Source organism: Barbatula barbatula (assembly GCF_947034865.1).
Source record: "Barbatula barbatula genome assembly, chromosome: 1".
NCBI classification, from domain to species: domain Eukaryota; kingdom Metazoa; phylum Chordata; class Actinopteri; order Cypriniformes; family Nemacheilidae; genus Barbatula; species Barbatula barbatula.
The window spans coordinates 33,602,940-33,618,103 of NC_136766.1; the positions used below are offsets into that span (position 1 = coordinate 33,602,940).

Consider the following 15,164-nt stretch of genomic DNA (forward strand, 5'->3'; position numbering starts at 1 on the left):
TAATTTTTGGCTACTTTTTGTAAGTTACGCGTACAATGTATTGGTCATTATTAAAAAGCTTTTATATCAATACTTCCAGCCTTTTATTTAGACTAAGAAACCTATTTTATTCAGATGAGAACTCTGATGTTTAATTCTGTCATGAATTACTCACCCTGAAGTCGTTGGACAAGCCTAGGTTTGTCTTCAAAACACACATTAAGATATAACATGGAAGTCAGGAATTTGTTGAATATAGTCGTAATTTGAACTTGAATGTGTCTTTACTCACTTTCAGAGCTTTGATATTTGGTTGTGTTGCAGTTAATGGGAACGCTCCCTGACCTCCACAACACAATCTTAATTCATGACAGAATTTTCCATTTTCACCCTTTAGTCAATGAACTGATCGTTCATAATGGGACTTTGTTCGAATGGACATCCCTACTAGCAACCAGATAAACATCCTAGTAACAAGCTAAACACCTTAGCGACCACTGACCAGCTTATCAACGCCTAAGCAACCAGATGAAACCACTATAGCAACACCGATAAATTCAAAGTTCAGATCTATGAACACTGAAATGGCCGATATGACCATCAACTCATATCAATGGGCCATTAAACAGAATCAAAATGACATTTTATGTTGAGGCACTAAAATCTTTAATTTGAACTGAATAAAAAAAATAAACAAACAAAAAATATATTATTTAACCTTAATTCCAAAACCAAAAAATATACAGTGGGTACGGAAAGTATTCAGACCCCCTTAAATGTTTCACTCTTTGTTATATTGCAGCCATTTGCTAAAAATGATTTAAGTTCATTTTTTTTCTCATGAATGTACACACAGCACCCCATATTGACAGAAAAACACAGAATTGTTGACATTTTTGCATATTTCTTAAAGAAAAACTGAAATATCACATGGTCCTACGTATTCAGACCCTTTGCTCAGTATTTAGTAGAAGCACCCTTTTGATCTAATACAGCCATGAGTCTTTTTGGGAAAGATGCAACAAGTTTCTCACACCTGGATTTGGGGATCCTCGGCCATTCCTCCTCGCAGATCCTCTCCAGTTCTGTCAGGTTGGATGGTAAACGTTGGTGGACAGCCATTTTCAGGTCTCCCCAGAGATGCTCAATTGGGTTTAAGTGAGGGCTCTGTCTGGGCCATTCAAGAACAGTCACGGAGTTGTTGTGAAGCCACTGTGTTAATTTAGCTGCGTGCTTAGGGTCATTGTCTTGTTGGAAGGTGAACCTTCGGCCCAGTCTGAGGTCTTGTGCTTCACTGTTGGGACTGTATTGGACAGGTGATGAGCAGTGCCTGGTTTTCTCCACACATACCGCTTAGAATTAAGACAAAAAGGTCTCATCAGACCAGCGAATCTTATTTATCACCATCTTGAAGTCCTTCGGGTGTTTTTTTAGCAAACTCCATCCGGGCTTTCATGTGTCTTGCACTTAGGAGAGGCTTCCGTCGGGCCACTCTGCCATAAAGCCCCTAATGGTGGAGGGCTGCAGTGATGGTTGACTTTCTACAACTTTCTCCCATCTCCCGACTGCATCACTGGAGCTAAGCCGCAGTGATCTTTGCGTTCTTCTTTACCTCTCTCACCAAGGCTTTTCTCCCCCGATAGCTCAGTTTGGCGGGACGGCCAGCTCTAGGAAGGGTTCTGGTCCTCCCAAACATTTTCCATTTAAGGATTATGGAGGCCGCTGTGCTCTTAGGAACCTTAAGTGCAGCAGAAATGTTTTTGTAACCTGTGCCTTGCCACAATTCTGTCTCTGAGCTCTTCAGGCAGTTCCTTTGACCTCATGATTCTCATTTGCTCTGACATGCACTGTGAGCTGTAAGGTCTTATATAGACCGGTGTGGCTTTCAGTATAATCAAACACAGCTGGACTCAAATGAAGGTGTAGAACCATCTCAAGGATGATCAGAAGAAATGGATTGCACCCGAGTTAAATATATGAGCGTCACAGCAAAGGGTCTGAATACTTTGGACCATGTGATATTTCAGTTTTTCTTTTTGAATAAATCTGCGAAAATGTCAACAATTCAGTTTTTTTGTCAATATGTGGTGCTGTGTGTTAATTGAGAAAAAAATGAAATTAAATGATTTAAGCCAATGGCAGCAATATAACAAAGAGTGAAACATTTAAGGGGGTCTGAATGCTTTCCGTACCCACTGTATATGAAGCATGTTAACAAAATAGCTAAAATAGTGACTTTGAAATATAAAGCTACAGTAAAGCTATCTGTTAATGATAATTTACTCCCATGTTGTTGCTCAAAATATTGTTTCGTTTAAAAGCCTTTTTCTGTGCCTCATGTACATCACATGTCGTGCAATGTTAAATGAAAGCACCATCCAGACACTCAAATACTTCTGAATGAGATTTATTTAAATAGGACATTTTTATAAGAATGGTTATAACACAGGACAGCCACCATAGATGAACATGCCTCTAAATAAGAGACGGATCACTTTTAATGTAAAGATTCACACTTTGGTGAAGAACTCTCATCCTTCAGCACAGGCAACACTGTTGTTCCTCAGTTTTTTTCCAGTGAGGAATTCACAAAACCGACATGGGCACAAACTCTGGGCGCCAATCTTGAGGGCTGTAAGTGTGTTAACCTACCGTACAGACCGTATTCTGACGCATACACGTCGATGCACTCAGAATTATGACCATGCACAATTCCAATAGATGAAGGAGGATCTCGCAAGTAAAATAAACAGTGCCTCGCAAGTTGCAAAACAAAAGATATAATACTCTGAAGGAAGGTTTTCGTAACCGGTCACATTGTAAAGAGCCTGAAGTCTGTCGTCATATTAGTGTAAACGCAGCGCTTGCTTCATTGGTTTACAGCAAAGCCTTAATATATAACAGGCGGGCTCGACTACACAGGGCTTCGGCTCTATCTGCGCTTAATAGTACCAATAAGCCTCGTAACCTGCCAGTGATGTAAAAAAATACAACAGTGCTTTACCATCAGCCTCATCTCCCACTACAAAAGATACGTTCGATAAAAATGAGACGAGGGGAAAACACATTTGAGACGTTAGGTGTTTGTGAGTGAATGTCACTCAAGTTTGCTCTCATGAAACATCTGGTAGTGTGATGAATACAATAAAAGAGAGAAATAATCGTGTGAACATTAACGAAGAAGATGAAATGGTTCGTAATAACATTCGCGCTCCAGTCAATCTCAACTCAACTCAACAAAAACATCCTTGAAAGCTCGGCCTTTGTCAATGAGAGCGATGGGGTGTTTCTCACCAAAACATCCAGGTCATATCTCATCCGCCCAAAAATGTATACATTTAACATACAGACATTTCTTTGGGAACCACTAAATTCAGTCTTAAAAAATGCTAAATTTTGGCTTTAAGATTTTTCTTTTCACTATAATAGTATTTGTTGTACTGGATTTATGTTTAAAAAGAATTCATCTGTACTACAGTAATGACAGATTTTGTACATCAAGTTTTAAAAAACTTTAACAGTCATGGGATGAAATATGACCCAGCGTCACGTTCCAATGCGTCATATTTGTATGTAATTAAGGCTACTGTTCCTATGCCTCTGATTGGGGTGTGCAAAGTCCCAAAAAAAATGTCCAACCTCCAGCAAGAGAGGCAAAACTGTCACACGGCCTCTCGCGTTGTTTAAACACATTCTTGAATAACTAATGAATAAATATTTCTCAAAAAGCAAAACAATGAGATGCGTCACACTCCGTGTTCCACGCACGTGTGCCGTTACAGCTTGAAACGCACGCTTCCGCTGCATAAAGACAAGCCACCCAGCCGAACATTCCCTAAACACACTCTTCCTGGCTCGGATCTGTAAAGCTATGCTGAAGACAAGCCAAACTACAAAAACAACTTCATACAAATGACAAATAGCACTTTAAAAAAGGAAAAAGAAAAACAGATTATCGAGGATGGAACACGTTCCGCATCCACGATCGACTCTTACAGACTGCAATACTGACGTAGGAGTTTTATTTGAATATTCTACCTTTTTATTTCAGTAAAATTAATTTAAACGCTAAATAATGACAAAACTCCAGATGTAACGTAAAAAGATGCGAAGTGTGGAGGGTCTGTGGCGATGGCCGACGCAGTTCACTGACGCACGTTCACGGTTTTAATTCTCAGTCCTGTTCAGTCTTCGATATACTCCCACAAGTCTTTCTCATAGCCCTCGTGAACGTGCTGTAGGAGAACCCGCCGCCGACTCTCGCAGTATCTGCATAGGGAGACAAACGCAGATGATGCTCACTGCTATTGTTCACATATTTGGATCTGTAGCGGAATTCTCAACAGTTTCTGACAAGAGGTCTAAAATAGATCAGGCGGGTGGTCTGGTGTGTAGAACGGTTACTAAACATGAATCCATCTAGAAGTCATCTTATTATACATCTATATCACCAGCTGCACTTTAAACACCTTGATTTAAACTTGATTTAGCTGGGTCTCGAAACGGTCAGCAACACTTACACATAAGCAAACTAAACATACACTTTTATCGGATCATTATCCGACTTTTGGAAAACTCTCTCACCTGTACTTATCTTGAACCTTCTGTTTGATATCTTGCAAAGAATCCTGGGAGATATCTCGCTCTAGATAACCTGAGAGTACTTCTGTAGCATTCTCCAAGTCAGCCTGATTGTTCTGGAAAACAAAAGTGTTTCATATCATATTTGCCATTTATTGTGTGAACATACTTTATTACATCCCAAATGAATGTGTGGAGACCACTAGGGTTGGGCGACGTCTACCAAAAAGGGCATTGGACGATGTCAACAGTGAAACATCACTACAGACGATGACATCGGTCTGCGGCGTTATATAGTGAGGGCGCAGAGACAAATCTTTATACAGCGCAAGCTGCACATTTATAAAGTGAGGCTCAATTGTGAAGTTATAAAGTGATGGCACCTTTATTCAATACAGTTATAAAGTCAGACGGGTCTTCGCCAACTGCTGGTCCTCTTCATACAGCGCGAGCTTCAGTCAGGCTAGTCTGATCTGTACTGGGGGAGCTTATATGTCCCTTAGCCTTGTTGATATTTGTTTACCACACGATTTGCCGTTACAAAAGTAAAACATTTGTAGGAATCATATTATGTCGGCTCAACATCGTCGATAGACGATGGCATCATCCATCGGCCCAACCCTAAAGACAACTTTAATAAATCTGTGGCAGTGTTAACATCACAGCAGTCTGAAATATGGCTGCTTGATAATGACATTAATCATAATCGCAATTCATTACAATTCACTGCAAAAAACTTGACCAATAAAGTCAAATAATTGAACAAATATATTTGTTAAATGAAAACAAAAAATACCTTTTACAGCATTTTAGGAATGTCCCATTATTGTATCATTAATTGTATTCCAGACATTTTACGATTTTCTTCAGAAACTTTCAAAGGACTCTACTTGGCTTGATGTACAAACAATGATAAAATACAAAAACTAAAATAAATTATCTTTCATGCGCGAATGATCGTTTTGCTTCATTCCTTAAATAATACCCAAAGTAATAGCAAAGTACACATCTTGGATGGCCTGACGGCGACAAATTTTCACGACATTTTAATTATTGGGGGAACAAATGCTTTAGGATTGCTGGGTAACATCAAGATTTGTAACTGATGCACGAAGAAAACAAGTGAATGCCAAGCGCTTACCTCAAAAATGATGGACTGGTTGTTCTTTTTGAGGTAGAAGGCAAAGACGTAAGTGAACATGAGCGTGGAGCGGCACTGACACAGCACGTCCACGGCCTTCTTCAGGAACTGCACCTCGATCCACGACATGTTGTGCTGCTGCATCTCCTCCATCTTCTGCTTGACCTGCGCGTACAGCTTGTGCTCGAAACGCAGGCTCTGCATGTGGTTCATGTAGCGGTTGCAGTAGAAGAGGTAGCGCTGCAGGGCCGCGCGAGAACGCTGCAACAAGTGCACGAGACGTACAATGGGTATATTGGAGTATATACTATGCCACATTCCCAACCGCAAGTCAAGCTTTTTAAACAGAGCTCATTTTAATCTAAAAAGACAGAGGTCAGATAAATACAGTCCACGTGAGATAGATGATGACTGGCATCACCTCTTGAGCATCTCTGGCTGCCTTTGCATCATCTTCATTGTAACGATTGCAGTTATACCTGTAACATAACACATTGTTTTTGGGTTACGTTTCATAATAAAACTGCTTGTGCTTAGTACGTGTTAGGTCATGTAAGGTCAGAGGGAGTCACCAAGCAGAGCCGTGGGGCTCCCAGGGCCCGAGACAAACCCAGCAGAATTCGGCTTTACAACTCTGGTTTCGACACACCATGTGATTACAGCCTCCATCCTTCTCGATGGTCACGTGACATTTGGGACATTCCTAAGAAAAGGAACATAAAGGGATATCCCGGGTTACGAACAAGCTGTATTCAACAGCACTGCATATAAAATATCATCACACATAGGGCTGCAACTAACGATTATTTTGATAATCGATTAGTTGGGCGATTATTTTGCCGATTAATCGGATAAAACTTTGATTAGATCTTTGGGATTATAACCAAATCAGAGATGGGAAAAGTTAACACAACTGAACTCATTAGCCTTCTCCCAAAATGTTGTGGATGTCCCCCTAATTTACACACCAAGGATTATGAGTTGTGTCATAGTAGAAGCAGCTGACCAGTAGTCTCTCCCTAACGTGGGCGGGAGGGGACGGTTGGGCAAGGAAATATTTGTTTTTGCGGCATGAAAAGTCCGATATTTGTCATTGAAAATGTAGCAAAGTACAGTAAAAGAGTATCCAGAAAAATATATACTTGAGTATAGTACAGATACTAAAAGTGTTCTTAGGTACAGTACTCAAGTAAATGTACTTCCCACTTCTGAACTAAATATTCCCCAAATCAGAGTTTAGCCACAAACTGGGTTTTACTAATATAATCGTAAATTTTGTCATTTGAAACACCTCTCCCCTTTAAACTTTAAAACTGCACGGCTTGAAGAGATGTGCAAGTGACAACTAGTAACAGACCAACTAATCGATAATGAAATTCTTTGACAACTATTTTCGTTTACATATTATTACAGATTTTATCGACTAGTTGTTGAAGCCCTAAACTCACCCCTTAGTTTATAAAACACAGAAATGCCTTTTTTTAAGTTGCTTTTGTTGCAAAGCTGACATTAGGTATAGCTTTGAAACAAAGAGATTTCTCAATTTTAACTCTTTTGTCAGTCAAATAAATCACATTTGTTAAACAAATGGCCAGCTGGTTTAACAAAGTAAATGTAAAATCCCATCTATACAGTATACATTCTATTGAGGGTTTTTACAGAACTATTGTGTACATGTAGGTTAAACTTTCCCTTTTTTTCCATTGTCCCTCTAAGACACACGTACCTTGGTATTTGCTGCAATCCAGTTTGATGTTTCACTGTCATCATCGCATTTCTTAATCCACTTCCGCAACCACTTTAAAAGCAAGAGAAGAAATAATTAAAGAGGGAAAGGTCGGATATGCTGAAATACTGAAACAGTATCAAATTCAAACCTTGCATTTCACAGGGTCATGCCAGTTTTCTCCACAATTGAAGCTGGTTATAGAGATTGAGAAACAAATCAATGAGACAATTCAACACAGGTTTTCTATGACACCAACACCTGGTGTTTCTGAATCAATACTTATTCTTAAGAAAAAACGATTTGCGGGTTGATTTAAAATCTAATAGCAACTTTTGAGACCAATCCTGATGCTTTTACCTTAATGCAAATTCTTTTTAAAACAGACGCTGACATCAGATTATGTATGATGTATGCATGACGCTCTCTTACCAAAACTGTCTCCCGCATTTGCAGCGTACTGGTTTGGCATCAGGATATTGAACTTTGACCACATGGTGGCAGTCAGGAGCCGGACACCATCTCAACAGTCTGTTACACTGTATGAGAGCAGAGAGACAAGCAGTGTCACACACCCCAGCGGGAGCACACCGCATCAAAACTGAAAACTGACCCATATTTCATATTCACGGCATTCACTGTGAAATATCAAGCAAAAAGGAAATTTCGTTAAAAATGAACATTGTTCAGATGAATATGAGGAGTGCTTGACCTCCGTTTTACGTCTTACAAAAACCCACTGTTTTCATTTCAAGTGAAGCATTCCAAAAGAACTTTCTTTGCACAGCAAAAATGAAAAACGTACCTCTACAAAACTATTTGTGATTAAATGTTGATACTTCAACTTCACTTTAGAATCTGTGATCAGTCGCCTGCAAATAAAACCCACAGGTTACTTACTTACCAAAACACCATCATAAGCACAGACAAGTGAAACGTACGGCGGCACTTACATAACAGTGTTATCGTCAACCAGTATATCACAGCTGTGAGCGGGACACGAGATGGTCTGGAAAAACAAAGGCAAGATCTTTTTAGAAAAAGAACCCTTAGGTAAGATGTATGAGGTTGACAAGCACCCACCTGTCCCATCCCTTCCTCAATAATTTTGGTGGTTAAATAGTCGCCCCAGCATTGCGTGCAGAACTTGTGTCCACATTCTAGACCTGTGAAATACTGTAAAAAGGAAACAGAACACATTTGGTATAATTGTTATGAAATTCCGAAGCATTTAGGATGGTAAGAAACTGACCGTGTTTGGGTAGTTGAGATAGCAGATCTGACAGGGTATATCTTGACTGGAAGAGCGTGTGCTCATTTGTCGTATCTTGGGCTTTTTACTGGGGTTTATCACATGGCACTCTGAAAACAACTTATCCAGATTTCCATCAAAGTACCTGTAACACAACATGGTGTTAGGAAAACGAATTTATTAGCATCACGGGAAACATTTGTGCAAAGAACGACACCAACAGGCTGGCTATGCAAATCCAGTGTTTTGACGTTATCTGTGGAAGGAACTCACCTTTCCATAAGCTTCTCTTTGTCCCAGTTGAAGTGACTGAGGAGTATTCTAGTTATTGTCGCTGGGTTCTGAAACAAACACAATAGTGAGTGACAGGTGGACGTCTGGTTTAACTCGAATATATCACAAATCATCAAAATGCAACTGGTGACACTTTGCTAAGCCCTAAAGTACCCTAGTTTACTATTGCTCGCTTAGACAAGCTGGACTGAACATCCCACAGGAATGAACTTCCTTGCATCTGACAAAGTGTGAAATCGGCAATCGGCCGTTAAATGGTCTGAAAGGGGTTTAAAGTTGTGATTCGCCAGAAATACATGTTTTTCTTTGTCTTTGGTGTGTTATAAGCTGCCCATGCATGTATTAGACATGTAAAATAGCAAAGATTTAAGTGTCGGAACAAAAGATGTATTTTATCTAGACGTGAATGCTCACCCAGACCTGCCCAAAACGCCTCGTGTAACCACACGTCAGCTCGTGGTATGATTTGACTAAGACCGCCCAAATGTAAACGCAAGTAAGGTGGAGGGTCTTGTAAATATTGTACCGGTCCGTCGCAGGCATGTCGCGGAGACGATGTGCGTTTCGTTGCAAAACGAAAGCCTCTTTGTTTTCCCTTCCAAAGGACGAGGCAACTAAAAACGAATGGTTACATTTCATGTACAATACCGTTCCAGAAAGGTACAGTCCGAATACTCAAGTGTGTGCTGCGCATTTTTACCAACGATTGCTTCACGAACCTGCGAGAGATCCAGACCGGCTATGCACGGAAGCTTTTGTTAAAAAGTGGGCCAATTCCAACTGTTAAACCTCCGCAAGGACAGTCTGGTGCTTCAGATTCGCAGCCTGCAAGTATATTTTCATTGTAAAAGACTTCGTTACGGACTAACGCGAGATGAGTTTTATGTTGTCGTTTCTTTGTGTGATCTGCAAATACAGACACGTGCGCGACGTGGAAAAAAAGACAACCTAAGTCTTAATAATCAGTATTTATGATCTATTTAGAGGCAACAAATGTTGTGTTTATAATGGGGTCTATGAAATGGCGTAACGCTGGTTGATCAAGAAGGGCCGAAGCACTTACATTTACATTTAGCAGACGCTTTTATCCCTTTTTTCCCTTAAGGGAAGGTCAGCTGCATGACAGATCATTCAAATGCCATCCTGACATCGGTGCTCATCCAAAGGCCGGCCAGATTTTCCTTTCACTATATGTCTATGAAGCTGTAACAAATCAGCCGAGGGCTTTTATTTTATTCTTTGCACAAATGTGACACAAACGTTCTGTCATGATTTATTTACCCTCAGGACATTCAAAATCTGTACATTACTTTTTCTTCATGAATTTAAATCTAGATGATATTGAAAGAAACTGCGTCAGTGTTGTGTTCATACTCGTGCAATGTAAGTCAATGCATTATGGTCCAATTTTCAATATGTTGTATGACAAAAACAAGCTTTAATTCAAGACATCCACGTCACTGGATAGGTACTCAGCTATCCTCTTGAATGAGAAAGCTTCTGGAGCTAACAGGAATCTTCGTTGTTTTGTAAGATGTCTAAAAACACAACAGGCGATATACTTGTCATTCATCTGGGATAAAGATCGTTGTTTTACAAAGTTTTCACTCACATGCTAGTTCGCTAAATATACTTAGTACTGGAAAGCGCTTTAAAAAGTGGTCTAAGGAATTGAAACGCATTTCTTCGTTGGTGTTTTCGCTGAAATAACGCAATGGCATTTCAAACAAACGTGTAACGTAAACAACCATGCTAGTAAATTAGCATTAGCCAAGTGTCATAGAGTGACAGCGCTAAACTTCAACCTGCTTCAAAACGGTACAAATAAAACAACAAACCCATTCATAATAAGACAATAAAAAGATTCACGGAATGCGGATCGTTTTGATTTAATCTGCGAAAGCTGTCAAACAAACTTCAGGCTCTGCAAACCGGGTCCCGCTAATTTAGCTTAAATTCGCAGATTTCAGCTAACGCTAGACCACAAAAATCTGTCAATAATTCCAACAAAACAACAAACCACATGCAAACAAACCCCTCTCAAACCAAACCCTTTAACCGATAAACGAACGCTTTCATTTCACACTATTCGGCCTCCTCAGTGGACGTTAGCTAGCCGCTAACTCAGTCATCCACAGATACAAACTCCCATAAACTTACAAAATGACGTCAAAACACATTTGTTATATACCTGTATGACCTCGTTCACCTCCCTGATGCACTCGACCATGTGCTGGAGGATCTGCTCGGTGGTCAGCACCTCGAAGCGGTAGTCCTCGTCCTCCTGACCGGGCCCCAGGCCCCCGCTACCGCCGCCGATGTCGCCGCACTCGTCGCGCTCTCCTCCGGCCACCGCGGGGTCCAGCAGCTCCACCTCGCCCAGGTCGAGCGTGTCATCCTCGGCCTCCTCTTCGCCGCTGTCCTCGCTGCACTCCTCCTCTTCTTCTTCCTCCTCCTCTTCATCGTCAAAATCGAAGTTGTAGCCCTCGTCCGAGTCCATGTCTCAGTGCTGGTATATGTATGGCGGCGTAAAGGTGATCGGTAACTGACGTGTGTTCCTGCGCGCGCGCACCCGTACACACGCACACGCGCAAATATGTGCTTCTCCGACTCACGGCGGAACCTCAACGGAGAGACGTCACTGCTGCGTCATCAAACCCATCCGATCCTATGCATCAACAACAACAACAATTTTTTTTGTTTTGTTTATTCCTGTCTGTTCTTGTTCTGTTATTATTTGTATATTGTTTTAAGCAATAATAAAAAAATCATCAACAACAACTGTGTACCACTGTGATGGTGATTCATAACATTTCGGTGTGTTGTTTCTATATGTTACTTAACGATTATCATATTTATTCTGCAGTGTTGGATGTAATATGTGATCACTTTTACGACACTTTGGCATTTCTTGCTTTTAAATGTGCTTTGTAAATGAACTCCAAGAAACCTGTAGAAAATAACATATATTACTTTTCGTTTGAAATTCATTTAATTACAACTATTGATCTAATATAAACAAACAATAAACAGCTTTATTTCTATGAACTAACAATACACATCATTGTTTAATACATTTTTTGTTGACATCGTTTTTTGACAATGTTACGCTTAATAAATAAAGTCAAACGGAATAGAATTCAGTTTTCAGAGATCTGTGCGATTTATTCTGTAACAGGCAGGGCAGTGTAAGAGTGTACATGTTAATACATTCTTCAAAGTAAAGACTGGCAGGGTCATGACATCCGTAAAGTTTTTTCAAATTATATATTTTCTCAAGTAACTATATGGCCACAGTATCAGATTTAAAGTTTTCCTGAATAGTCATACTTTTTCTATTTATAATGTACTGTATATATATATATCAATCAATATAGCTATACATTTGAGATAGAGTCACTATGATACATTTTCATATTCTTTTTTAAACACAACAACTGAAAACAAGACAGTATTTACACCCACGTTAAAAGGCAGTGCTATACACAACCCTGTGAAAAAGTACAGCAGTAACAGCTTGTTTAGATATAACAATTCATTTAGAAGAGTAGCAGTGCTTTGTATTCCATGTAAATAACCGTTGTGTGTCAGGGAAGAGAGCAAACCCCAAAAAGTAACATGTGTGGTTTACTGTATGTCGCATGCAAAACTTAGTTTATACCCTGTAAATTCAAATTATTACATGCAATGAAAATCGGTGCTATACGGAATGTCTATTTCAACAAAAACACGAAATAAAATCCTCGACACATTTGTGACTTGCTCCGAGAGCTGTGTGGTGACACACTACTGTACTTTTTCACACCACCACCCAAACGCTCCAACCTGAAACGATATACAGTATATAAAAAGCATGTCCAAGTTATTAAAATATTTTGCTGTTGAACAACCACTATTTATTATAATATAGCAACAACTGTAGAAATGACTTTTTTTTAATGCAGTTGAGATCTCCTACAAATCTCTCTATGCTTACTGTATTTTGCTACCGTTTGTATACGTCATACCGTTACCTACTGAATGACACGAGAGCTTTCCTGAAGGCGAGCCATTTAAAGGGTGCGTTTTGTGATTGGTGCATGCCTGGTACCTCTTTTTAAAGTCATTTGCATTTCTGGGCAGTGGTTTGTAAAAAATAAATAATAATTATTACCATATATTAAATTCTGGTTCTAACGTTTAACTCAACATCGTTTTTGGCAATAGGGTGAATAAAAACGATATAAAACTTGCATGCTTAAATAAAGTGGATTTTTGTAAATCAGACATGAGAAAAATTAGCAAAATGAAACGTTTTACACCACCGTACACTATTTTCTCATGCACATTAAGAGACAATCTTAACTCGTAGATGTTCACCAACCATCGGTTCCACCGATTACACATACTCAGCAGGACATTCCACACAATCTTCCATTTAAAAAATGAAAAAGTACAATCCAAAGAAATACATTTGTTCTATTAGTTATCCGCCGTCCGAGACGTCTTAGTCCCATTCTTCATTCTCGAAAGTCCTGAGGAAATCAAGTCCACAGCTTGTTGTGTGTGCCCTCCCCACAACTCTTAAGTAAGTCCCTTTTTTACCCATCCCAGCCATTCCCTTATAAAGAACTCCCAACCTTTGTGATGGCTCTGTGTTCTGTGGCATCAATGTAAACATAACCGTAATCAAAACATTGAATCAAAATGTCATTTGTGCAAGCCTCTTTCCATGCTAGCAGCATCCTTAGTGTTGGAAGGAGCCGCTCAGCACCTCATGAAGGACACGTTTGTAATGCGATGCACAAAACACAACGGATTCAGCAGAGATATGTGCAATAATAGTACAAAATGAGGTCTTTTGTTCGTTTTGTTCTTTGTTTCTCTGGAAGTCTTGGTTTGAATGCGTTACTACGCATGCACGTTTCTACAATGCAGAAAGTGGAATCACTGAAAGTTTGCAGAAAAGAAACTGAGTAGCGATACGATGAGGTTTGACGCTGGGACACTAAACCATCGAAGCCGACACGGTTTCCTTGGAGTTGGGGCTAGCAGCAGAAGTTCGTAGAGCAGACGTATGGTTGACGGGTAGCACCCCATCAGGAGGAGAGAGATCATTGAGTTCTCCAGAGGAGGAGAGTGGGAAGGATGGAGAAAGCGAGATGCCAGAAGAGGGGTCAGCCGAGCCCGCAAAGGTGCGAGGGGGCTTGGGAACCAAATTGGGCTCTATAGTCGCTCTGGCCAGTAGCTGCCTATCTTTGTCCGAGGGTGGTTTATCACGCTGGTCCTCAGGGTTTCCCTCGGCCTGGCTGTAAGATCCCCGTCCAGACTCAGATTCCCCATCGGACAACTCGAGAGGCGGAGAGCTGCTGCCGTCGAGTTTAAATAGTGAGTCTAGGTACTGTGCGAACTCCAGAACCGCCTGACTGGGGGTTCCATTGGGCAATGGCAGAACTGGTGGAGGAGTTTGGGACAGGCCACTTTCAAGTTCGACTTTGACCTCTTTCCCTCTATCTTCCTCGGTCATTTCACTAAGTTTTTCTTGCGTCGAACCAGTCCGGGATGCTACAGGGTGGTATTCTTGAATGCGAACGACTGTTGATGGCTGACAAGCTGCAGGCGTTTCTGAAGATGTGCGCAAGTTCACACCCTGGCTGGATGGCTGATCTCCGGGAGTGTGTCCAAGCGAAAGGGAAGAGAAGTGGCCGCTGTTGTGCATATCGACACGACGGGCATCGTTGGACGGTACAGTCAGTTCCGGAGGGCTAGGGCAGTAAGGACCTTCCTCCCCCAGCTCATGGTCCGCCGCGTCCTGGCTCAAGCCGTCGGCGGCCAGCAGCTCTGTGCGGGAGCTAAGTGAAGGGTTCTCTTCTGGGATGGTGGCGTCCAACGGGAAAGGTAGACTTCCTAGACAGGGGGAGCCTCTCAGGGCGGCTGAGGACCGTCTGGAGTCTAAGCTATAGATGGACTCAGCGTCGGACAGACTTTCCATGATGGCCAGGGGGGCTTTCTGCTCCCGAAGGTCTACGACTAATCGGTCACGCGCTCCAGTGAGCACCACGGGCACGGGAGGTGGCGGACACTCCGAGAAGCCATCCAGCGAGATCTCGGAGCGGGCACAGGAACTACATTAGGACAGGAGAGGAGGGACCACAGGAGGAAGGTGGAGGGGAATGTAGTGATAAAACGGAAGAGAGCAATGAAAATGATAT

At 41.1% G+C, this 15,164-nt stretch overlaps 2 protein-coding genes across 2 annotated transcripts in view; both read right to left on the minus strand.

Moving 5' to 3' along the window:
- Window positions 1-2,349: 2,349 nt before the first annotated feature.
- On the minus strand, window positions 2,350-11,650 carry arih1l (ariadne homolog, ubiquitin-conjugating enzyme E2 binding protein, 1 like). Its single transcript, XM_079454720.1, has 14 exons — window positions 11,165-11,650; window positions 8,953-9,020; window positions 8,680-8,824; window positions 8,511-8,603; window positions 8,381-8,436; window positions 8,233-8,299; window positions 7,860-7,966; window positions 7,579-7,621; window positions 7,428-7,499; window positions 6,274-6,404; window positions 6,123-6,180; window positions 5,702-5,962; window positions 4,564-4,676; window positions 2,350-4,248 (listed from the first exon to the last, which is right to left on the minus strand). Exons 1-14 carry the CDS (start codon window positions 11,471-11,473, stop codon window positions 4,164-4,166), a joined length of 1,608 nt encoding a protein of 535 aa, XP_079310846.1. The 5' UTR covers window positions 11,474-11,650; the 3' UTR covers window positions 2,350-4,163.
- A 470-nt stretch (window positions 11,651-12,120) lies between these two features.
- The window catches only part of dagla (diacylglycerol lipase, alpha), a 28,507-nt gene continuing 25,463 nt past the window's right edge, over window positions 12,121-15,164 (minus strand). Inside the window, exon 20 of the mRNA XM_079456039.1 lies at window positions 12,121-15,077. Coding sequence (XP_079312165.1) covers window positions 13,961-15,077 — 1,117 coding nt within the window. The 3' untranslated portion in view covers window positions 12,121-13,960. The remainder of the gene's footprint in view (window positions 15,078-15,164) is intronic.